The sequence below is a fragment of the Cydia fagiglandana genome, chromosome 11 (genome assembly GCF_963556715.1).
Source record: "Cydia fagiglandana chromosome 11, ilCydFagi1.1, whole genome shotgun sequence".
NCBI lineage: Eukaryota > Metazoa > Arthropoda > Insecta > Lepidoptera > Tortricidae > Cydia > Cydia fagiglandana.
The window spans coordinates 6,847,310-6,871,182 of NC_085942.1; the positions used below are offsets into that span (position 1 = coordinate 6,847,310).

General features: G+C 40.2%; 1 protein-coding gene and 1 non-coding gene across 2 annotated transcripts in view; both read left to right on the forward strand.

Annotated features, from left to right (window-relative positions):
* Positions 1-23,873, forward strand: part of LOC134668655 (uncharacterized) — a 282,363-nt gene that overhangs the window by 251,605 nt on the left and 6,885 nt on the right. Inside the window, exons 15-25 of the mRNA XM_063526097.1 lie at positions 10,826-10,933; positions 14,515-14,681; positions 14,922-15,023; positions 15,859-16,034; positions 16,446-16,611; positions 17,534-17,671; positions 18,699-18,853; positions 19,600-19,760; positions 19,891-20,130; positions 21,115-21,227; positions 21,946-23,624. Coding sequence (XP_063382167.1) covers positions 10,826-10,933; positions 14,515-14,681; positions 14,922-15,023; positions 15,859-16,034; positions 16,446-16,611; positions 17,534-17,671; positions 18,699-18,853; positions 19,600-19,760; positions 19,891-20,130; positions 21,115-21,227; positions 21,946-23,624 — 3,205 coding nt within the window. The remainder of the gene's footprint in view (positions 1-10,825; positions 10,934-14,514; positions 14,682-14,921; positions 15,024-15,858; positions 16,035-16,445; positions 16,612-17,533; positions 17,672-18,698; positions 18,854-19,599; positions 19,761-19,890; positions 20,131-21,114; positions 21,228-21,945; positions 23,625-23,873) is intronic.
* On the forward strand, positions 18,122-18,195 carry Trnat-agu (transfer RNA threonine (anticodon AGU)). The gene has a single exon. It is a non-coding gene; the product is annotated as a tRNA-Thr (tRNA).

Below are 23,873 nucleotides of genomic sequence, written 5' to 3' on the forward strand. Positions count from 1 at the left end.
TCCCACTAACCCGGGGTTAAGCGGTTTAACCGTCAACCCATTGTCAAATTGTACTGGTAACTTTAGGTTTAACCGGTTAACCCCGGGTTAGTGGAAGGGTGCAAGTGGGCTTAAGGGGATTTATGATGATGTCTCAGAATATTTTCCTAAGGGCCACCATCCCACTTGTAATATCTGTGGTATTAGTATCCGAAACAAATGTATCGGTATAGAACTCCGATTACTACACCACTAACCCAGGGGTTCAGCGGTTAAACAGTTAACCGTGTCAAATTGTACTGGTAACCATAGTAACTCCAGGTTTAACCGGTTAACCCGGGTTAGTGGAATGGTGCAAGTGGCGCTAAGTGTATATACAGTGTATATACATACAGTATACAGTATACAGGGTGGAAAGATAAGTCGGGCCCTGGAGGGAAACTACCTTAAATCCTTAAGCTGGCTCATTTTACTTAAAGGAGACATTCCTTGATTTTTAAAAAGAAACAAAACTGCATTCAAAGATTTTCTAAAACTCGCTTGCCTCGCCCGGGACTCGAACCGACTAAAAATTCAAAAAAATAAAAACTCGTAATTTTATTCTACTAGTTGATACAGTTAATGTTAATGATAACATTTCTTCAAGAAACATTAGGTCTTACACTCGTCTGTCGTACAAAATATCCATAAAATCTAATATTTAGAACTTAAGATTTTTTAGACAAGCCAAATTGAAGAAAAAAAGAAAAATACTTTGAATGCAGTTTTGTTTCTTTTTAAAAATAAAGGAATGTCTCCTTTAAGTAAAATGAGCCAGCTTAAGGATTTAAGGTAGTTTCCCTCCAGGGCCCGACTTATCTTTCCACCCTGTATACTGTATATTGAACTTTAGTACGACACCAGCCGACAGGAACGGGAATGCAATAAGCGCAAAAGCGCAGCGTAATGTAATGTTAGCCATTGGTCAAACCAGTTTGCGTCGTGACGCAACGCAGGCTCCGACTTATCTGCGTATACGGCGCACATCGCGCGCACAGTCTACATATTTAGCGCACTACATCGTCTAAATTAATGTATGTATTTATTTGTAATAAATATTACCAAAGTATACATAGATACATTAGGTGCTCATGCAATAGGAGGTAGGTTTGTAGTAAATGGTATGCAAAAATAAGTACAATGAATATATTTGTAAGTATATAGGTACTTACAAAAAACTTGGTAACAAACTGTTATGCAAAAACTTAGTAGATACCTAACCGTAATGTATGTGTGTGCTTTTATGGAGGGCACCGAAGCAGTTTAAGACGACTATTGAATAGGTTTCATTATATAAATTGCACAAAATATACATACAGTCAGTCATACTTACAAACTAAACACACACAAGTTACTAACTAAACATTGCTGCCGATCCTAGACGGTTCTGGTGCAAAAGTGCCCATAATACTCGCGGCATTGCCGCGCTATATGTGTGTTATATATTAACATACTGTTATCATTCCGTACACTGTACTGTTAACGAAATGCATGGCAAGAGCATAATTGCTTATAAGACTTACTATGGATTGTAAAAAACGAATACTTCTCCTTATCTCTCATCACATGTTCAACGGACTGAAAATAATACGTTTAAATACTAATTCTAAATTATTTTGGCATAAAGTAACGTCTTTTTTTAGAGTTCCGTACCCAAAGGGTAAAACGGGACCCTATTACTAAGACTTCGCTGTCCGTCCGTCCGTCCGTCCGTCCGTCCGTCTGTCCGTCCGTCCGTCCGTCCGTCCGTCTGTCACCAGGCTGTATCTCACGAACCGTGATAGCTAGACAGTTGAAATTTTCACAGATGATGTATTTCTGTTGCCGCTATAACAACAAATACTAAAAACAGAATATAATAAAGATTTAAATGGGGCTCCCATACAACAAACGTGATTTTTGACCAAAGTTAAGCAACGTCGGGAGGGGTCAGTACTTGGATGGGTGACCGTTTTCTTTTTGCTTTTTTTTTTGCATTATGGTACGGAACCCTTCGTGCGCGAGTCCGACTCGCACTTGCCCGGTTTCTTATTTTAACATCACCTATTTACCGGTGTTTAAGCTTTTTCTCTGCATTTAAATATTTTATATACCTAATGATGACTTCGTAATGTTTTTTGGTTTGTTTATTTTGTATGTTATTTATTTTTAGGGTTCCGTGCCCAAAGGGTAAAAACGGGATCCTATTATTACTAAGACTCCACTGTGAGCCGTGATATTTTTATATTTCATGCCGCTATACGTATAACATCAAATACCAAAAAGTACGGTCTCGCACTTGTCTGGTTTTTTTATTGTTTTAAACGTGTTCACTGTGGTTTTATTTTAAGTTATAGATAAAGCATCCGTTTCTCACTTCCCTACTTGTTAGAAAAGGACGGATATATTTCTATAAACGAGACCATAATTCTGATAATATTTACAATGTATAATGAGGGTACTCCTGATAGCATTATCATTTGTTTACTCGTAATTATGATTAATTATTATTAATTATAAATTATATATGCACATTGGTTATCGAAGGAGAATACTACCGGAATAGGTTAAGAAGGTTAATTATTCAAAAGGTTACATTAACAACCTCTATTATATGTAATACTGTAATAGGTATCTAGAGATATTCTAAACAGAACCTGTCAAAGCATTTCAACGTAACAGGAATCTTTATAAAAAAACAATTGAAAGCGTAAAAACTTGTTCATTCAATTGATTTAGGTAAATTTTATTTCATTGACCGCTGTTAAATAATGTATCTATAGAAAAAGACCCAATTATAACAATATCTACCAGCTTCTCCTTGTATTTAATGGAAATAAATATGTTCTAATTGGCTAATTGCAGGTAGATAATTAGATCAATCATTTTAAATGACACTGAACGATTTGAACGAGCTAAAACAGTTGCCAGCGAGTTATGAAAGTGCCCTACATAAAGATTGGCGTTAGAGCGAAGTCTAATAATATCATTTGGCCCCCGCGAAGCGTCGCTGGACAAATGCACCTGACCAAAATGATTTTTGAACTAAATATCTGTCTGTCAGATTTATCATCGTCATTCTGTATCTTTATTCTGTTTGGTTATTGCTTTTATTAGGGTTCCGTACCCAAAGGGTAAAACGGGACCCTATTACTAAGACTTCGCTGTCCGTCCGTCCGTCTGTCACCAGGCTGTATCTCACGAACCGTGATAGCTAGACAGTTGAAATTTTCACAGATGATGTATTTCTGTTGCCGCTATAACAACAAATACTAAAAACAGAATAAAATAAAGATTTAAATGGGGCTCCCATACAACAAACGTGATTTTTGATCAAAGTTAAGCAACGTCGGGAGTAGTCAGTACTTATTGGATGGGTTACCGTTTTTTTTTTTGCTTTTATTTTTTTTATTATGGTACGGAACCCTTCGTGCGCGAGTCCGACTCGCACTTGCCCGGTTATTTATTAAAAAGGACTGGCGGCTTGTTCCAGTGATTCTTTTGTTTTGTTCGCGTATTGACCTTTTAATGTCGTATACGCTTTTAGTCTGTGTGTGTTAAAGGAGACAAGGAATAAATATTGAGCAAATAAATGACTTATCCTTGATTCAATGAAATTGAAGGGCCATGAGAAATATGGCAAATATCTTTACTTTAACTTGTCATGGCACATTCTGACTAGCAAAATTTGACAGTTTCTACTACTGACTAGACAAATCAGACAGACAGATAGACAAATTACTAGAAAATCCAGAGCGGTGACGATTTAAATCAATTACTTTAATGAGTCTGTGTAACACATGTCTGTGAACCAACTTCTATCAAGGAACAGACACCAATAAAAAAAATATTAAAATTTCATTACGAGTATGTATCATATAGCGGAAGCAGTTATAAAGTTGACCCAAAAATTTTTTATTAAGCTATGAGCTTCATCACATATGTTCCTTGAGTAATTCTAAGCATTTCAAGCCTGGGAGCCAATAAGAAATGTGTGTCTACTCGGATTTGTAATGGATTCAAACTTTCAACCCCTTTTTAACCCTGTTAGGGGATGAATTTTACAAAACGCTGAAATTACTTTTCCTGTCTTTTAATAATATCCCCAAATACAAAGATTCAAGTCCCGCGTTCGAAAATTTTTTTGATATCCATACAAACTTACAACTCCTTTTTCACCACCTTAGGGGATGAATTTTCAAAAACGCTGAAATTAGTTTTCTTGTATTTTAATAATATATCGTTTTACGAAGTTTCAAATTCCTAGCTTAAAATAAAACTTGAACCCCATACAAACTTTCATCCCCTTTTTAACCCCCTTAGGGGTTGAATTTCTCAAAATCGCTTCTTATCTCTTGTACACTTTATAAATGTAATCTAGTGTGCAAATTTCAACTTTCTATCTTTTGTAGTTTCGGCTCCGCGTAGCAAAAATCTCCAACCAAATTTTTCACCTTTTTACGTTTTTCTTGTAAAATTACTATGAAATTGAAAAAACAAATATCAGCAATGAATTCTACGTCTTTGGTTTATACGAAAATGATACCAAACTTGCCCTAGTACCCACCAGGATCAGAGTAGATTTTTTTTAAAGATGACGGATGGCGGCCGTCTTTGTACCCCACCCTCCCCCCCACTTCAGGCTAGAAATGCTTAGAATTACTCAAATATCAGATGTGATGAAGCTCATAGCTTAATAAAAAATTTTTGGGTCATGTATGGCAGCGTTACATAACTGACTCCAGTAATAATAAGACTTAATTTCACATGAAATTCAACACAGTATCGTTTTCCTTTGTGCAATGACAAAATATTATGCCAATTTTTTTTATATCAAGACAGTATAAGTAGTAGGTAGATGTAAAAGGCATTTCCAATTTAGGTTAACTATTTCTATACTTCTTTACTTGTTTGTGTGATTCGCTTTTTCTTAAAAAGTTAGACCTAAAACTGCGCTCTAAATCGCGTAATCAGAAAATGATATTGAAATAAAGTTTTCTGATTACGCTCGCTCCTGTAACTAACATCGACAATTATCTGACCTTTGTTGAACCTTATGGCTTTGCATTAAGGTTTACGAATTGTCTGTCAGTATTAAGTGTGAACGATTTTACTTAGAAGGCCTATAATAGAATGCGCACATTCACATTTCAAGTGCTATGCTGAATTATAATTACTTCGAACGGATTTAGCTTCCGGCATTTGCATAAATACATTGTAATGCGGCGTAATCATTTTGATTACCTTAATCTTTGTATGCGCAGTATATTCTTTGTTTACATTGTCTGACACCTCCATATGAGACTTATAAATTAGTCATATCATATAATTATTACCCTATCGATAGGTATTTGTTGTTTATTTTTCGTTCGCTGCTTTTACAAATGTTTTAATGCATATTTATGAAGTGATTGCCACTAGGTAATCCAATAAAAATAATAATTCATACTTACAAAAATACTAGGATGTATAGTTAGGTTTTAACCGGCATTGAAGCTTCCTTATAACCGACTTTAAAAAACTAACTCGACGTTTGTTTTTTTTTTTATATAGACCGTACTCTTTTTGACAAGTTTGTTCCAACATAGCCCAGGTCATAAGAAAAAATCGATGACAACCCATTCATCAATATCAGCTTAATAGATTTCACGCTAACATATCATTTCCACCCACATGTAGACTGTTAAAATCATAACCCTGCCTTTTGACTTCGCCGCGGTGTGGTAAAAAGCTATTTTGCATTGCACCCGACAGTGACCCAACTGGTCAACGAGACGCGGCGGCACCGTCAGTTGTTTTGGCAGACTCGCGCACTGCGCCCGCGCCGCGCGTACCGTCTTTTGCGAATTTTTAATTTGAAAAATCGCTTTCTCTAAGACGCAACGCGTCGTAAACCAGTGGAAATCTTTGTGATATTTTCGGATTATGTGACGTGTTTAAGATTGTATTTATTGCTCGCTTGTTTCTTTAATCATGGACTCATTGTTTACGATTTATACAAGTGTTTCGTTTGCTCCAGTTCAATTTTGAAATTGAAACTAACGATTTTCATATTAGTGTACATCGTGAGATGCTTGAAGCGGATCATTATCGTTCCTTATCAAATTTATCTATCTCACGACCTTGTTTCTTATTATAACTCTTATAAGCCTCGTCGGAATTAACTTTCTTATATCATTTGCTATATTTGGCATAGTGTTTACATTCTACAATCATCAGTATGCATAGCAGTTAGGGTCATCAATAATCAGGTCGTTTTCTAATGTCCCCATGCGTATGACAAGCACGTTTCAATCTCCGATTGCGTGGTGCTAACAGACATTACAATTATTTAATGGATTCGTCCTACATCGCATCGCCCTTATCGTTCTCTATTGAAACTTATTAGACTAGCGTCTTGCTTTGATTGATCTGAATTATGGTCTGTGGTATTATTTTGCACTTTAATTAGCGTATTTTGATATTTTTTTGTGTCGGTTAGTCATTATCTTTAATCAATTTACCAATAAGATGAAAAAAGCGTCACTATGGACATCCTCATCCTATGTTTGGAATGATTTCATCACCTATGCTAATATAATTATCTGTAATGTTTTTGCTTTGGCCAGTATCAGTCCAAACCATCTCATGTAAATTTGAATAGCTTCAATTAAGCTCTCCATAAGTTTTTGCTGGTATACACATTAGGTTCGGACAGGTTGACATATTTGGTGTGCGCGAGCCTCAGTCGACTTTGTTGCGTATTTTATCCAAGCAGATAAACGGAATGCCGTCAGAGTGAGGAAAACTACTGTATTTATTTAACATTACATTTAATATTAAAAACTCGATGACAGTTTATGTTATATCACAATGGTTTTAACCGAATAAGGAAACAGAACACTGTTAAATAATTGACGAGCTGTCGAAACTTAAATTAATTAGCATGATAAATCCGCTTTTATGAACTACGTGTTCGTTTGCTTTTAAGTAGGTGTCATTTCGTCTGAGTTAAAAGTAGTTTCTGCGTTGTTGATGTTAGCTTACCTACTATATAATTGATCCTTGAATAGATCGCACGAGTTTATGATTCGTGTTGCGGCCATCAATAAATAAACTATTGCGTTGTAATCGATTGCTTTGTTTGGTCGTTTAATATACCCTATCAATATCGTTACGATTTTATAAAGTCGGTTGCTAGCCAATTAAACTGAAGGTCAATATATCATCTTTGCTTCGACATTTTCGAGTCAAGGTCCATCTCGGCGCACCTACAACTCGGAATGTATACATCCGAGATGTGTCATAAGGTTGCGGCTACCGCGGCTGTGTTTACACGCGCGGGGTGCGCGTGAGTCACTAGAGTAGTCGTGTCCGCTGCCAGGTGATAACGCACTTGTTCAACCAGTGCGTGTCTGACCAGCTGTAACATCAACCGCTTTGTTATTGTTTTCCGTTCCGCCCATTACGCTAGCCTATCAATTGCTTAGCCTAATGATTATTCAATTTTTGAATTAGGTGCGGTGCATAACTGTGAAGATTGCAGGTAACTTTGATTGCTTCATTGGAACTTTATTACAAATGGAGCGTTAATAGTGCGTTAATTGTGGTGTCGCCACGTAAAACAAATTCTAGTCAGTGATGTGATTTGTGGGGATTGCTCAAAATGTTTTACGAAGTGTTGCTTGGATTGTGCTTGCTGGCGTACATGGTATGGAAGATTTTGGTGTCGAAACAGCCACCTGAAATAAAAGAAGCTATTGAAGATAATGTGATCAATACAACGTTAATACCAAAAGAGCAAGATGTCGAACCGGCAAGCCAGGATAAAATTAACGAAGAAGGTGAAAATAAACTGCCAGAAGTGCCTCCCGCAAAAATTATCGAAGAAGTTACACATTTAGAAGATAACAATAATGGCATCAACCAGTTGCAAAATTTAAATATAGCCAGTTTGAAGATAGAAGACAAATTTTCACCAAGCACGTTACTAAAGCAACAACAAGCAAAACTTCTTAACGATAGAATATTCAAGCGCGAGAGTCCACCAAAGGAACGATTGACTGAGTTCCTCGAGAAAACTATTTTAAATGATGACAAAATACAAACGATTATACAAAACCTGTCTCTAGATAAAGCAGAGGCCGAACACGAACCCCAAATACTGGATTTTAACATAACGCCTGTAGATTTGAAACCAGTTAAGCCAACTATAAGTGATAGGGCATTACAATTGCAAGAATCAATTGACAAAGCATCTGACAGAATAAAACAGTTGAATACTATTAATTTGACTAAAGAGCCTGTCATCGAACAAGATGTGTGTGATGAGGTGAACCTAGAAGAGAAACCTTTTTTGAAACGTTTACAAAAACAATCCGGGTTCCCAACTGGTCTTAATTTTGGATCAGTTATAGGCGAACTGAAAAATAAAACGAAGAACGGCGGTTTGAAGCCTGTGTTCAGGAAGTTTGATCCGGAGGCCGCCGAAAACGACAAGGCACGTATAATTATGAAATAAAGACGTTAAGCAAATTTTGTTCAAGGTACTTTTACTTATTTTAATACAGGGACGCAGGAAGTTGAGCAAAATTAACAAAATAAAAGTATTTTAACGAGTTTACTTTCCGGTTTGCGAAAACCTCGGTTTTTAATGTTGTCTTAGATGATTTTCTCTTTATGTTTACTTACTCGACATTTCAGTTTTTCATTTTTTACATACTTCTTAACATATAACATCACGCGATTGTGGTATATGGTAAATATCACGTTTTAAATATAAATCTTAGATAGATTCTTAATTTGAGATGAGTAGCAACCGGGCTTATGACATTCGAAATCCTGATATGGAACAAATCAAATTATTTTATTGGAATTTTTTGTTTTGATTTTTTTTACTAGTTACACTTATTAAATTAAAAAGTGACCAAACCATCTGGCATCTGCCACTGCAGCACTGGAGGGCTTGGCCTCTTTTTCTTTAATGAATATATCACATCTATTTCAGTACATGTTCTATTATGACTTAAGTACAACTGTAATAACTCATGCTTATATTACATTTGATCGTGCGTCGTTATAATATATAACAACTTACGCAATATAGCGTGACAGAACCGCAAATGTGGATCAGATGTTGCTCTACGTAACAATAGGTGTTAGCGTCTAGCTAGGAAGAAATTGGTCTTATTGTAATTCACACCATTTTCTGTTCTGATTTCACAGACAGATGACTGGTATATCAGACGTAACGATCTTTACTCCCGTTTAGATCTCGTTTCCGTTGCCACTTTTTTGCATAAATCAACAAGTTCATAGTTTATGCAACCATTGCATTGATGTTGTTATGAGATCAATAAAAAATATAAAAATATCTCTAATGAATGAATATACAGGGTGGAAAGATAAGTCGGGCCCTGGAGGGAAACTACCTTAAATCCTTAAGCTGGCTCATTTTACTTAAAGGAGACATTCCTTTATTTTTAAAAAGAAACAAAACTGCATTCAAAGATTTTTTCTTTTTTTCTTCAAATTTGCGTCTTAAAAAAATCTAGAGTACTAAATATTAGATTTTATGGATATTTTGTACGACAGACGAGTGTAAGACCTAATGTTTCCTGGAGATATGTTATCATTAACATTAACTTTATCGACTAGTACAATAAAATTGCGAGATTTTATTTTTTGGAATTTTTAGTCGGTTCGAGTCCCGGGCGAGGAAAGCGAGTTTTAGAAAATCTTTGAATGCAGTTTTGTTTCTTTTTAAAAATAAAGGAATGTTTCCTTTAAGTAAAATGAGCCAGCTTAAGGATTTAAGGTAGTTTACCTCCAGGGCCCGACTTATCTTTCCACACTGTATAGCTACTACGAAGTGAATAATAATTTATGTTGTACCATCGCGCACACTGTTACTCGTAACTTTACTGTCCATCGGTAAATCTTATTACAAAAGGCTTAAGGTCCACCGATGGACAATTAAGAGTATTGCTATTTGTATTGTATCATAATTGCCTTGAACCTGTTGACTTATGTCTGTTCTAAAAAAGGTCAAGTTGTTTATTATGATATGTAACCACTTAACAAGGATTTTTATGACCTTTCAGACTTATGTCCTTATCTTTATGTGGACAGTTGACTGAAAATAACTAATCGTGTGAGAAGGATGTCCTTATACCCAGCACCCTTATGACCAGAGGGGCTACCGCGAAACGTGAAATTCGCAAATTGTGGGGATCTTTTTCTTTTACTCCAATGAAGGCGTAATTAGAGTGACAGAGAAAGGTGCCCGCAATTTGCGAACTTCGATTTTCGCGGTTATAGCCCTGCACACCCTTTTATCTATTCAGCAGTAATGTTGTTCTCGGATAATTTTGACCATCTCGCATTCTTAACCACTGTTGACTGTATGATTAATAATAGACAGTTTGTACATTATTTACTACGTATGTATAAACTTCCCGCTCATTTGTGGATGTATACGTTTAAATATAAGAAGCTAATGCGTGCGCAAAGAGATTACTATCATACCGTTTCTCAAGCAGCATAACCTAATTAAATTAACAGCTATTAAATTAGTCGAGGAACTGACAGTTTATTCTCCATTTCTCTCTCAGTTTTGTTTGTAAAATCTCTAGCGGCCCACCATACAAGGAAAATTGGCAATCGAATTTGAATCAACGGTATTAGAAAATAGAGTTGAATTTGTTTTGTTTTAAATTCGAGCGAAAGGAAATAAAAGAAACTCTATTCCATTTCATTAAGATTTAAATATCATTGGAGGTACCTAATTTGTACTAGTATTAGGACATTGAACCCCAAGAGGTTAATCGTGGTATTTCTTTTGTTCTAGGACTCTCTAAGCGCCGCTGTCGACGAGAAAAAGAAAGTGCCGATAGACGACGAGCTTGGGAACAACATCCTTGCTGACAGGAGGAATAAACTAGAAACTGCTGCACAGGTAAATATTACCTAATCTACAACTTTTTATTGCAAGCCTCAAATTAAATTGGTCTTTTGACAAGAATATCATTTTTGATGCAAGCTTTTATCACTGACTATAGTTTGGTTTTCAACAGTCAACTAATAATATGCAACATTATGATGCCATAGAGCTGATATGATAATGGACACAGGTGGTCGCCATAGGAACTCTGTGATAAAACAACAGTAGTAACGCAACCTAATTAAGTTTTTGGGTTTTTTAGAATTATCACGATGAGAACCTATAGTTTACCCTTTGAAAAAGAAAAGTACAGTCAGTGATAAAAGCTTGTATCAAAAATTATTTTATTGGCTATAAAAAAATCTTTAATCTGTCCATTGCAGACGCATGTTTACTATCTTTCTAAAACTGTACTCCACTACGGTGGATATGCTAATTAAATACGTAAATGATACTAAACATAGCGAGCATAACGTACTCGCACTTACCTTGGCTAATCCAATACGATTTATGCGGCAATTAAACTACAAATCCAAGTTACGCAAGTCGAACACAAAACGGTGTCGAGTAGGAATGCAGTTGAATTATTGAATTAACACTAGGGTTGCCATACGTACGCGCACGTATTCGCCTAATGTGTGAGGTCTGTGAGGTTCGGTTGCACTGTGTGACGTGGTGTTGTGACGTTATTCCCTTAAGGGCCACACGAGCATCTCCCGAGCTTCTGCTTACCTCTATGGCTGCGGCTCGACGCAACTTTGGCGGAAATGCGCAGCGACGCCATTTTCTATACCGCTGACTAGACGCTAGTGTGCGGTGGCCCTAAGGGTTTAGTTAGATCCCTTAGTTTAGGAGAAATCCTGTCAGGATTTTTGGTTATTCGTCAGGATTACGGTCGGACTGGCGAGATTTTTTTAGAATTCAAGCTTGGAAGCTAGCTGGACGTTTGAAAAGGGAGGTGTAGGGAAATGAGTAGTTAAAGATCTAACCAACCAAAATTACGAAATAGGAGATTTTTATAAAATGATTTCACTTTTCTTGTTTGCAAACCCGAGAGTGATAGAGAGAGTATGAATGGGACAACTGCTGCTCTGACGGATATAAGCTTCGTAAATATACCTAGAAGTATACAATTTAAAGAATTCAATCAGTCCGCTATCCACTTCGCCTGTAGGAAACGTCACGATTTTTAGTGTGACATCCGGACTACTTTTGTCAAGATATTCCACTTCATATGGCAACCCTAATACCACCGACCTTAGCCAGTCCTGCTTTTCAATGAAACGCGTTTCCAGCGATAATGATTTTATCCTTACCACTTTAAAAGGTAATTCTTTAAGTTCAAGGGCTATAATTAATGGGTATTTGTACTATGACAATAAATCTTAAAGGTTTTCCGGTTTTGCATAAAGGGCGTAACATTATGACGGTGACACGCTCTCCTTTAAGTCATGGTAAAATGACAAAAACTAAGGCCATGGCCACACGAATGGAGTGGGGCAAGTTTTAAACAGATTTATTATTAAGGCCTGGCCAAACACAGAGCGCGACGCAGCGCCGCGTCCGCGCCGCGTGATGCCTGGTCAAACAGGGCGCGCGCCGATCGCGCCGGCCTCACGCTCTCAACACGCCCTCATCGCGCGCGTGAACGCGGCGCGGCCGCGCGGGAACGCGGCGCACCGCTCGCTGCCTAACGTCCGATCCTACTGATGTGACCTTGCGCGACGCGGCGGGCCGCCGCGTTCGCTCGGCGCAGCGCTGCGCCCGCGCCGCGCGGACGCAAGGGGCCGCGCGGCGCGGGGCGCGACAGAAGGGGGGCGTGATACCGGCGGGACGCAGTTTGTTTGACGTCGGTAACCTGTTAGCATGTGCCGCGGTCGCGCGGCGTGGACGCGGCGCGGACGCGGCGCGGACGCGGCGCTGCGTCGCGCTCTGTGTGTGGCCAAGCCTTTATGAGAAAGCAATTGGGTAGAACTGAGCGATTTTACCGTAAGCCGTACACCGTAGTACCTAGCGGTAAGAGCATGCGACTTTCAATCTGGAGGTCGCGGGTTCGAACCCCGGCTCGTAACAATGAGTTTTTCGGAACTTATGTACGAAATATCATTTGATATTTACCAGTTGCTTTTCGGTGAAACAAAACATCGTGAGAAAACCGGACTTATCCCAATAAGGCCTAGTTTAACCTCTGGGTTGGAGGTCAGATGGCAGTCGCTTTCGTAAAAACTACTAGTGCCTATGCCAATTATTGGGATTACTTGCTAAGCGGACCTCAAGCTCCCGTGAACCGTGGCAAAATGCCGGGATAACGCGAGGAAGATGATGACCTACAACTTTAACACGATTGTTCGTGCTTAAAATTGTTGAACGTTTCGTATTAGAATATTCAGTTCTTCCGATAAGTAATCCAGTAATCTGTAATCGCAAACAGCCAATTGATAAAGCTGCAATGTCAGCTCGCCGTGAATGTAATTTAATAGGATTACATACCTGTTATGCCTTATATGACCGTTCATACACCTTACTACACCGAGATAAGGTCCACAAAAGTATACTTTAGCAGAAGTCTTGCAACACTCAGCTCTCGGAAGTGCCATGGATATGCGGAGTTGCGTGAGTAAGTGCTACCGGTGATTCACATTTATCATTCAATTAGTGCGCGAATTTGTTGAGACGCGCCGGCAGTCAATTGTTTACGTAAATACTTAGTAACCGCATAAGGGACCATTCAGAGTTACACTTGACGCAGCGTATTCGCTGTGACGTGTCCTATGAGTTGCATCTTCATATGCATAAAATGCGGTCAACGGTGCGTCAATGGATTTTAAATGAACAGCACAAGTAAAAAAGTTTACATAAATAGCTTTTTTTCTCTTTCAATATGTATTAAAAATATGGTCTATGCCACCTGTGTCATAAAAACTATTTGTTTTGAACAAAATCGGGTCAGTAGTTCTGACGCTACAGTGGAACACACAACACAAACTTACCTACCCACATATATGACATTTTACAAAGAAAGTTCTCCGATGCGTCACATAGAGGATGTAGGTATCTGTAGGTCTGGGTCAGACTCATAAGGCATTGGACCCTGAACCTGTGGTTTTGTTTCAATGATAGTTTTAGTATCTATATTCATGTGTTTACTTTTATGAATCATCATGCGACGTGAAATTGTTAGGTACACATAAAAGGCTCTTATTTCAATTCTGCTTCTTCAAATGCTAACGATACTAAAGAAACGTTGTTCATTCTGATGAATCACTATTATGTCTTCTTTTGTGTCATTGCAGACGCAAAGGCAGAAAACTCTTTTGATACTTTAATATAGACGTTATTTATTACCCTTCTATTTCATTATTTTTAGGCCCAATAAACACAGGTCAAAATAATCTCAAAAAATACATTAGTACTTAATCACAAAAAATACATTTCTTACGTTACATTGATTCTTTTTCATTCTAAAAAGAAATTCAACCATATTTCCAATAAAACTAGATTTAACCCTAACATTTTATCTAAGGTCCAATACAATCCATCTCCCATCCTCCATATGTCGCTGTCTTTAATTTAGTTTCAATTTCTTTAATTTTCAGGGATGGCGCAAACGCGTGCCGCAAACCGATGCGTCCCTATTCACGGTGGCGGGCCGGCTGGAGCGGGACAAAGTTACCACCACACCGCCGCTCACTCCGCCACCTGTCTCCACCCCAGCGCCGATGACGCCGTCATCACCCGGCATCCCTGTCGCCAACAAGTTCAGGTAAATTAGCAGGGATAAAGTTACCACCACACCGCCGCTCACTCCGCCACCTGTCTCCACCCCAGCGCCGATGACGCCGTCATCACCCGGCATCCCTGTCGCCAACAAGTTCAGGTAAATTAGCTGGGATAAAGTTACCACCACACCGCCGCTCACTCCGCCACCTGTCTCCACCCCAGCGCGGATGACGCCGTCATCACCTGGCATCCCTGTCGCCAACAAGTTCAGGTAAATTAGCAGGGATAAAGTTACCACCACACCGCCGCTCACTCCGCCACCTGTCTCCACCCCAGCGCGGATGACGCCGTCATCACCTGGCATCCCTGTCGCCAACAAGTTCAGGTAAGTTTGCATATTTTTCACAAATTAAGTCGCATAACACACGATTATTTTCATTTTGCACCACAACATACCATGCGGAGCCGTGGGTGTTTTGTATAAAACAGAAATACTTAGCGTAATAAAAAACATTTTGAGCCATATGGCTTAAGCTTTGGGAGCTCGTCCGTAAATATCCCCCTAGCGATGGCGCAATATCCCCCTAGAATATTTAATAATTCCTACAGTCACAGACGATTCTGTATGATTACGTATATTCTGACGTGTTTACGCAGGAAATGAAAGTAGATAAAAATATTGGATGATATCGTACAGATTAGATGACATTTATGCATGGTGAGATCATATTTATATATTTTTTTATTCTAATCTATATCTATATTAGTCGTTTCGCGTATGATTAAAATAAAGGGTTTTCCACTGCTTGCTTCTTTGTACGTCGTGTTTCAATCAAACTCAATACGGCAGTCTATTCGCCATATTACAAAGGAACAATGTACAAAAGTGTAAATATATCTTTGACGTCGACTGTACCAATAATGATTGTGGAAAGAAAAGTATCTTCTTCGTGTTCTTCATTACTGAAGGTCGTGCCTGTCTTGAAATGCCTTCACCGAGGCCTCGACGAGCTGCTTCCATTTCACCCTGTCTTCGGCTTGTCTAACGGCAGTAGTGACAGTAAGTCCTGTAGGTAATGTTTCTTACTTGAACGGACCAACGGGTGGGTGACCGTCCTCTCGGCTTCTTGCCATCCACCAAGAAAAGTATAGGCAGCGATAAAAGCTAGTACCACAAATGTTTATTTTTTGCCTGAAACTTTTTTTAATTCTCATTTCAGATCTCGCAAGCAAGGCTCCCCGACCAACGGTTTCCTCTCGGGCCCTCTCCGTTCCGCGTCGTGCGCCGTCGTCTGCCCGGACAAGCAACCGAAGGAGGAACCCAGGAAACCGGACCGGGAGTCCTTCAAACGCAGTCACAGCGTTAGCGAAAGCATAAGCAGCCGACTTGATGAGAGTGAGTACAATACATAATTAAAACAATTTTTAAACAAGCAGATACGTCTGACATATTTTTATAATAATTAAATATGTAGAATGTCAACCGGGGTGGAGAAAGAAGGAGGAGGAGAAAACTTAAAATGTGATTTACCTGACAATTTCTTAAAAAATACCCACACAAATTGTATTATAGTAGATTTTATATGATACAATTTGTGTGGGTATTTTTTTAAATATTGTCAGGTAAACCACCTTGGATCATGGAGATCCTAGATTCTTTATTACAAATAATTTGAAATTAAAATAATAATTTGAATTTTCTGCTTTCAGTGCCCAAACTATTATTTTACGTCCTCCTCACTTTATTTTTATTAATCATCCTGCAAACCGTGCATTTTTTTTACTAGTTTTTTTTTAATTGAAACAGAAGAAGAATCGCCCGGCGCCGAAAAGTCCGGTTGCCCGGTCCGAGTGCCGCGCGCCGACGATGAGACCTTCCACGCGTTCTTTACTCCGGTTATGGAAAAAGAACGAACGGCCGACAACGGAGTGGACGTGGATTTGGATGCTATCGATAGCAGCTCGCGGCAGATGTGAGTAATTAATACTAATCTAGACCTTATTGTGTTAAAGTTAAAGATTATACTCGTATTTTACTCTGGGGGATCGCGCGCCGACGATGTGTCCTTCTACGCGTTCTTTACTCCGATTATGGAAAAAGACCGAACGGCTGACAACGGAGTGGGCGTCGACCTCGACGCTATCGATAGCAGCTCGCGGCAGATGTGACTAACTTATACTAATCTAGACCTTATTGGGTTAAAGTTAAAGGTTATAATCGTATTTTACTCTTGGGGATCGCGCGCCGATATAAAAAAATTCCAGACGTTATTTACACTCTTCTTCTTCTTCCTCGCGTTATCCCGGCATTTTTGCCACGGCTCACACAGGAGCCTGGGGTCCGCTTGACAACTAATCCCATGATTTGACGTAGGCACTAGTTTTTACGAAAGCGACTGCCATCTGACCTTCCAACCCAGAGGAGAAACTAGGCCTTATTGGGATTAGTCCGGTTTCCTCACGATGTTTTCCTTCACCGAAAAGCGACTAGTAAATATCAAATGATATTTCGTACATAAGTTCCGAAAAACTCATTGGTACGAGCCGGGGTTTGAACCCGCGACCTCCGGATTGCAAGTCGCACGCTCTTACCGCTAGGCCACCAGCGCTTCTTCGTTCACTATAGTTCGTTTTTTTTAGCATTAGAAAAAAGGTGAACAATCTTGATGTGTCTTTTAATTGAAAAACACGTTTTAAAAATAAGTCACGGCAAATATGTACGCTTACCTTCTTGCAAGTTCTTTCTAATGCTAAAAAAAACGAACTATAGTAATGGAAAAAGAACGAACGGCCGACAACGGCGTGGACGTTGACCTTGACGCTATCGATAGCAGCTCGCGGCAGATGTGAGTACTACTAATCTAGACCTTATTGTGTTAAAGTTAAAGGTTATAGTCGTATTTTACTCTGGGGGATCGCGCGCCGATATGAAACTTTCCTGACGTTATTTACACCAGTAATGGAAAAAGAACGAACGGCTGACAACGGTGTGGACGTCGACCTCGACGCTATCGATAGCAGCTCGCGGCAGATGTGAGTAACTACTGTTAATCTAGACCTTATTGTGTTAAAGTTAAAGGCTATAATACTCGTATTTTACTCAGAGGGATCGCGCGCCAACGGTTAAACTATTCAGAGGTTCTTTACTCCAGTAATAGAACACAGGCGGTATGTTTTGAAAGTAGCCATCATCGCAAAAATAATATTTAAGCTAACCATTTCACATTTTTTCAGTACCTACATATTCACTAAATAAGCTAGTTAATAAGCAGAATTTTCGTTAAAACTATTTTTAATGAACACTATTTTTGGTTCTCATTGAAGTCAGCATTATAATCTGTACATGTTCATTGTGATATGATAATAAAATTAATCCGAATAAACTATCGTACTTGCAACTCACGAGTAAGCAACATTGTATCCACTATCAGCACTTTCAACTATGTGGGGCTGGTAGTAAACAATTTCGCACGATGGGTGTGTGGCGCCGTGGCTTAGTTGGTTAAAGCGCCTGTCTAGTAAACAGGAGATCACGAGTTCGAATCTCGTCGGGGCCTACCAGTGGTTCAACTTTTTGTATTTTTTATTTTTGTTTTTTTATCATTTCACTGTCGCGACCCTTGAAACAATGATTATAATGATTAACGAGCTATCGTATTTTAAAATGTAGTACATTTTATATATACATAGTACATTGTACTATTCAAACTTCAAACAATTGAAAAATTTAATCCTAGCATACATATTTAAATTCTGAAATCATCTATTATTTCCGAGGAATTAAATAATGTCTCGTTGTGTTTAACATTTTATAAATACATACAATACCTAGTAAATTTTATGAAAATGTACTAAGGTTAATTTTATAATGAAATCTCGGTCTAAGGGAACCGAGGCTGTATAGTTTGTTACATAATATGCTCATTGTGCATGCACGAATAAAAAATATTCATAAAAAAAATCGGAATAAATTATTTATACCATTCAGTGATTTTTTTTACAAATAATTTTTTTATCGGTTCGATGTTTTAAATTCTAAATGTACCTTTATTTGTTGCAGGTTGGCCAACGACTGGGCTCGGCGAGCGAAGAGGGAGCGGCGCCACGCGGCGTCGCGGAACCCGCTGCGGGCGCTGGCGGCGCGCACCGACCTGCGCCAGGAGTACTCCCCGCCGCCCTCCACCCACATCAGGGACCAACTCATCAAGGAGAAAGGTGAGGCTGGCTAGTAATGGTCGCTCGAGCCACATTACTCTTACACCAGCTACACAATTGTCCATACATCGACGATGACTGACCTCCCCACAGGATGGGGAGCGACTCGCCACAGCCGTCGCAGCCGGAAAGCGGACCCGGCCACTCATACCTTCCTTAAGGGAGGTATCGAACGAAACCCATCATTATTCTTAAAACTTTGCAAACATCTTGTAAATTTTTATTTTTCCTGACAAATGTCAAAATGACAGGGACATACGGGTATACAATACAATAAACTTATTGGAATTCACGAAGGTTTAAATTGCACAGTAACCGTCGTTTGGCAGTCTAAAGGTGGTAACCTAAAGGTGTTAATGGCATGCCATGTTACAAGCACCACTCTAGCGTAGCGTTCTTTCAGTTGTCAATCTTAGGTTCATCAACATACTGTGGGGCTTGTGGGCTGACTGTTAGATTAATCCCTAATTTTACTGGAGATGCAAAAAATACTTAATCTGATTATCTTTTTAAATATTTTGAAGAGAAAAAATTGCACTTTGTATCTTCTTCGGTTGGGGTTCGCTAAGCAATTTAAGCAAGAATAATAATATTAACTAACGGTGGTATTCCATTTGTCCAATATATTGGTCCCATGTGTATTTGCGTCTCACATTTTGCTTAACGAGAGAGTGAGACACAATGCACATTGGACAAAGTAATTGGACAGGTGGAATACCACCCTTATTAATGTTTTTTTTTTACAGCAACGGCCAACTGCGGCTTGGCGGCAGAAGCGTTAGCGGCCCTGGCAACTAAGGAGGACTTCTCAAACGTGGCGCTACGAAGCGCCTCCTCCACCGTCATCCCCAGCCAGGGCACCAAGTCCGTCATGCTGCTGCACGTCAAGGGCCGGCGACGGGTGCAGGTACGTCTGCTTCATCACTTATACTAACAGCCAACTGCGGCTTAGCGGCAGAAGCGTTAGCGGCCCTGGCAACTAAGGAGGACTTCTCAAACGTGGCGCTACGAAGCGCCTCCTCCACCGTCATCCCCAGCCAGGGCACCAAGTCCGTCATGCTGCTGCACGTCAAGGGCCTGCGACGGGTGCAGGTACGTCTGCTTCATCACTTATAGTAACAGCCAACTGCGGCTTAGCGGCAGAAGCGTTAGCGGCCCTGGCAACTAAGGAGGACTTCTCAAACGTGGCGCTTCGAAGCGCCTCCTCCACCGTCATCCCAAGCCAGTGCACCAAGTCCGTCATGCTGCTGCACGTCAAGGGCCGGCGACGGGTGCAGGTACGTCTGCTTCATCACTTATAGTGACAGCCAACTGCGGCTTGGCGGCAGAAGCGTTAGCGGCCCTGGCAACTAAGGAGGACTTCTCAAACGCGGCGCTTCGAAGCGCCTCCTCCACCGTTATCTCCAGCCAGGGCGCATTTAGATGTTGCTGAAATATATTCAGATTGTAACTTTCATCATCATCATCATCATCATCATCATCATCATCATCATCATCATCATCATCATGATCATCATATCAGCCCTTTATCGCCCACTGCTGAGCATAGGCCTCTTTTCTAGTACGCCACTTGTCCAGGTCCTGAGCTAACCTCATCCAGAAGTGACCCGCAATTTTCCGGATGTCTTCCACCCAACGAGAACGAGCCAACGGACGCCAGGCGCTTCTTTCATTTGAAAGAGGCCACCATTCTGTTAACATTTTAGTCCACCTGCCATCACCCTGCCTAGCAACATGTCCTGCCCAATTTAGTTTGGTAATGACGGAACCCACGTCATGCACGTTGGTGCGGCGACGGATCTCGACATTTCTTACTCGATCTTGAAGCTTGATACCGAGCATGGCGCGCTCCATGGCTCTCTGTGCTACGCGATCATGATGTTACGACTGTGATTTTATGCACAGCCCACTTAGTGAGCGTCCATGTCTCGGCACCATAGCTCATGGTGGGCAGGACACATTGGTTAAAGAGGCGAGTCTTCAGGCATTGTGGAATGTTACCAGGTTTCAGGATGTCCGCTAATTTATTGAATGCGCCCAACCGAGCTGGATTGTAACTTTGACAGAGCTAAAGTCCCTAAGGACTCAACTATAAACAATAATGGAAATAAGAATTAACTAAATTTAGTAAACGACTATTCTCATGTGTATAGATTTTCTAAGATGCATTATTTATGTACTACAAATTTTACACAGTGTGAAACTAGGTCGAATTTTGTAAGATTGTACCTAAGTATAAATATATGTTATGTTTGTTGCAGACAAGATTGGTGGAGCCCGTCCACACGAACGTGAACCGTGGCGACTGCTTCGTCTTAATCACGCCTGATCAGCTGTTCCTCTACATTGGACAGTATGCCAATGTCATTGAGAGGTAAGTTTATTTGTATACTGTACTGTAATAAATAATTTGTGTTATCGCCGACGCCACTTTTATAAAATAAAACAAATGTTAAAACAAACTAACCTTCCTCTGCTGGTTTTTGTGGTATTCCACCTGTCCAATTTTTTAGTCGCATGTGTATTTTGTCCCACATTTTGCTTGCTGAAAAAGTGAGATACAATATCATTGGACCAAGATATTGGACAGATGGTATACCACCCTTTGAAAGGATGTGTTACCACTAAAAGGCCTTGACTTCGCTTTCAAAATAAAAGCCCATTTAGACGATGCGAGAACTCGCATGCGAGTTTCATTACATTGCGGTTTTTGATCGGTCGGTTGAGTTGGACTTAACCAACAGTCCGCAATGTAGCTAAAATCGCATACGACTTCGCGCGCCGTCTAAATCAGCCTTAAGAGTACCTAATTGTCTAGCCTGGACCAATCATTGGTGATTGGAATTGTGGAATGAAATTATTAATTATTTCATTTGTTTAAATATGCTCGTCACCATTAAACCCGGGTTTCCATTAAATAGTAAAAGTTGATATTATTAATAGAAAAATCATTCAGTTTATAATTTTTTTCCACGACTGTGTTTAGTCTTTCCTATTTGTTTATATGGCGAAGACAACGTAAAGCATAACAAAGTAACCCATTAGGAGTTGAGTATCTACTATAAATTTCTCATGATTAACCTTTTTTCTAGGAACCGCAGTACCGACGTGGCCCAGCACATCCAGAACACCAAAGACCTCGGTTGCAAGAACTCCCCAGCCATCATCAAGATCGACGAGCAGACCAAGAACTACTCCAACAAGCACTGGAACCAGTTCTGGTCGCTCCTCGGCCTCACCGAGGGCGTCGAGGACTACAAACCTGTCGAGACAGGACACCCCGATGAGGACGAGATATTCGAGTCCTGCATTGTACAAACCAACATGTGCTATGAGGTTATTGACGATGAATTAATACCTATCAAAGAATACTGGGGACAGATGCCGAAGATTGCTATGTTGAACCAATCAAAAACGATAGTGTTCGATTTTGGATCAGAAATGTACATTTGGTACGGGAAAAATGTCCCGCTAGAAAGCCGGAGACGCGCTGCCCAACTCGCCCAAGAGTTATTCGATGAGGGCTACAATTATGAAGAATGCCATATCAATCCTTTAAACGCAGCTACATATCAAGGTGCTAGAGAAGATAGGAGTAGTCCAGAGAAAACATCGAAAACTAGACCGGAATGGGCGATCATGTCCAAAGTCACTCAGCACATGGAAACTATACTATTTAAAGAGAAATTCCTCGATTGGCCCGATTATACTAGAGTCATCCAAGTGAAGCCCCAAGAGAACAAAACGAATAGCATAGAAATAACTCCATGCGACGCCGAAGAAATGTGGTCGAATGAGTACCAGGATCCAGATCTCATTTTAGAAGGATCCCACGTCGGCCGCGGCACGCAATACTACGATAAGGAAAACATGAGACATTACGAAATCAAAACCAAATCGGTCTCCAAATGGCTAATCCAAGATAACGATTACCAAAAAGTTGAAAGCCAGGCTGAAATCGGCGAGTTTTTCTCCGGGGACAGTTATATTATCAGATGGGAGTACCAGATTACAGTTTCTGGTAGGGAGCTGAATGGGAAACCGTCGAAACATGCTGTGACTGGGAGAGATCGCTGCGCTTATTTCTGCTGGCAGGGAAAAGATGCGTCATCCAACGAAAAAGGTGCCGCCGCGCTGCTTACAGTCGAATTAGATAAAGAAAAGGGACCCCAAGTGAGGGTAGCTCAGGGCAACGAGCCACCAGCGTTCTTGAATCTCTTCCAAGGGAATCTGGTGGTCCATCAAGGAAAGAAAAACACAGATAAAAACAGATTCAAGCTATTCGTGACACGAGGAAACCTCTCCAACGAAGCTTACTTACTTCAAGTTCCGTGCTCAGTCAGACAGCTTCGCAGTCGAGGCTCTCTACTTCTTGTGGACACAGAAAAAGGCCGCCTATACATCTGGCACGGATCCCGCAGCCTCAAACACACCAAGAGCATAGCCATAGAATTAGCTAACAAGCTGATCGCGAGAAAATCTAGTTACCTCTTCGGCGCTAATGTGTCTAACGTGATTATCACTGAGGTTAAAGAGAGCGAGGAACCAAAAGAGGTGTTGGAAGCGCTAGGCGTAGCGAATAAGCAGTACTATAACTCTGTACTAAGTGGGGGGAAGGAGTCGGGTGGGGATGTGACCCCTAGATTGTTCCATTTCACGGATCTGGGCGGGCAGTTCGATGCGCACGAGGTGCTGTCGCCGCTGCGGCACGAGCGGCTGGTGACACCCTTCCCTTTTGAACAAAAGGAGTTGTATTCGGCGTCGCAGCCAGGTAATATTTTTAAATATTTTTTTCTGTCGCCATCAGACCTATATCTTATTGTTTTCGGGGGCCCTTGCGGATACACTTCGACCAATAGGGTATCTTTTGTGCAATTACCCCCTAGAGAATATCCGTCAACTACTCAAGAGCTTTTCCCACCATCCATGTGCCGGATGATGGAGCTCATGGGTAGCATTTTAAAGTCCTTTGGTTCCAGATATCCTGCTCCAAAGTCCTTCATTATTTGTCTAGCTGGGG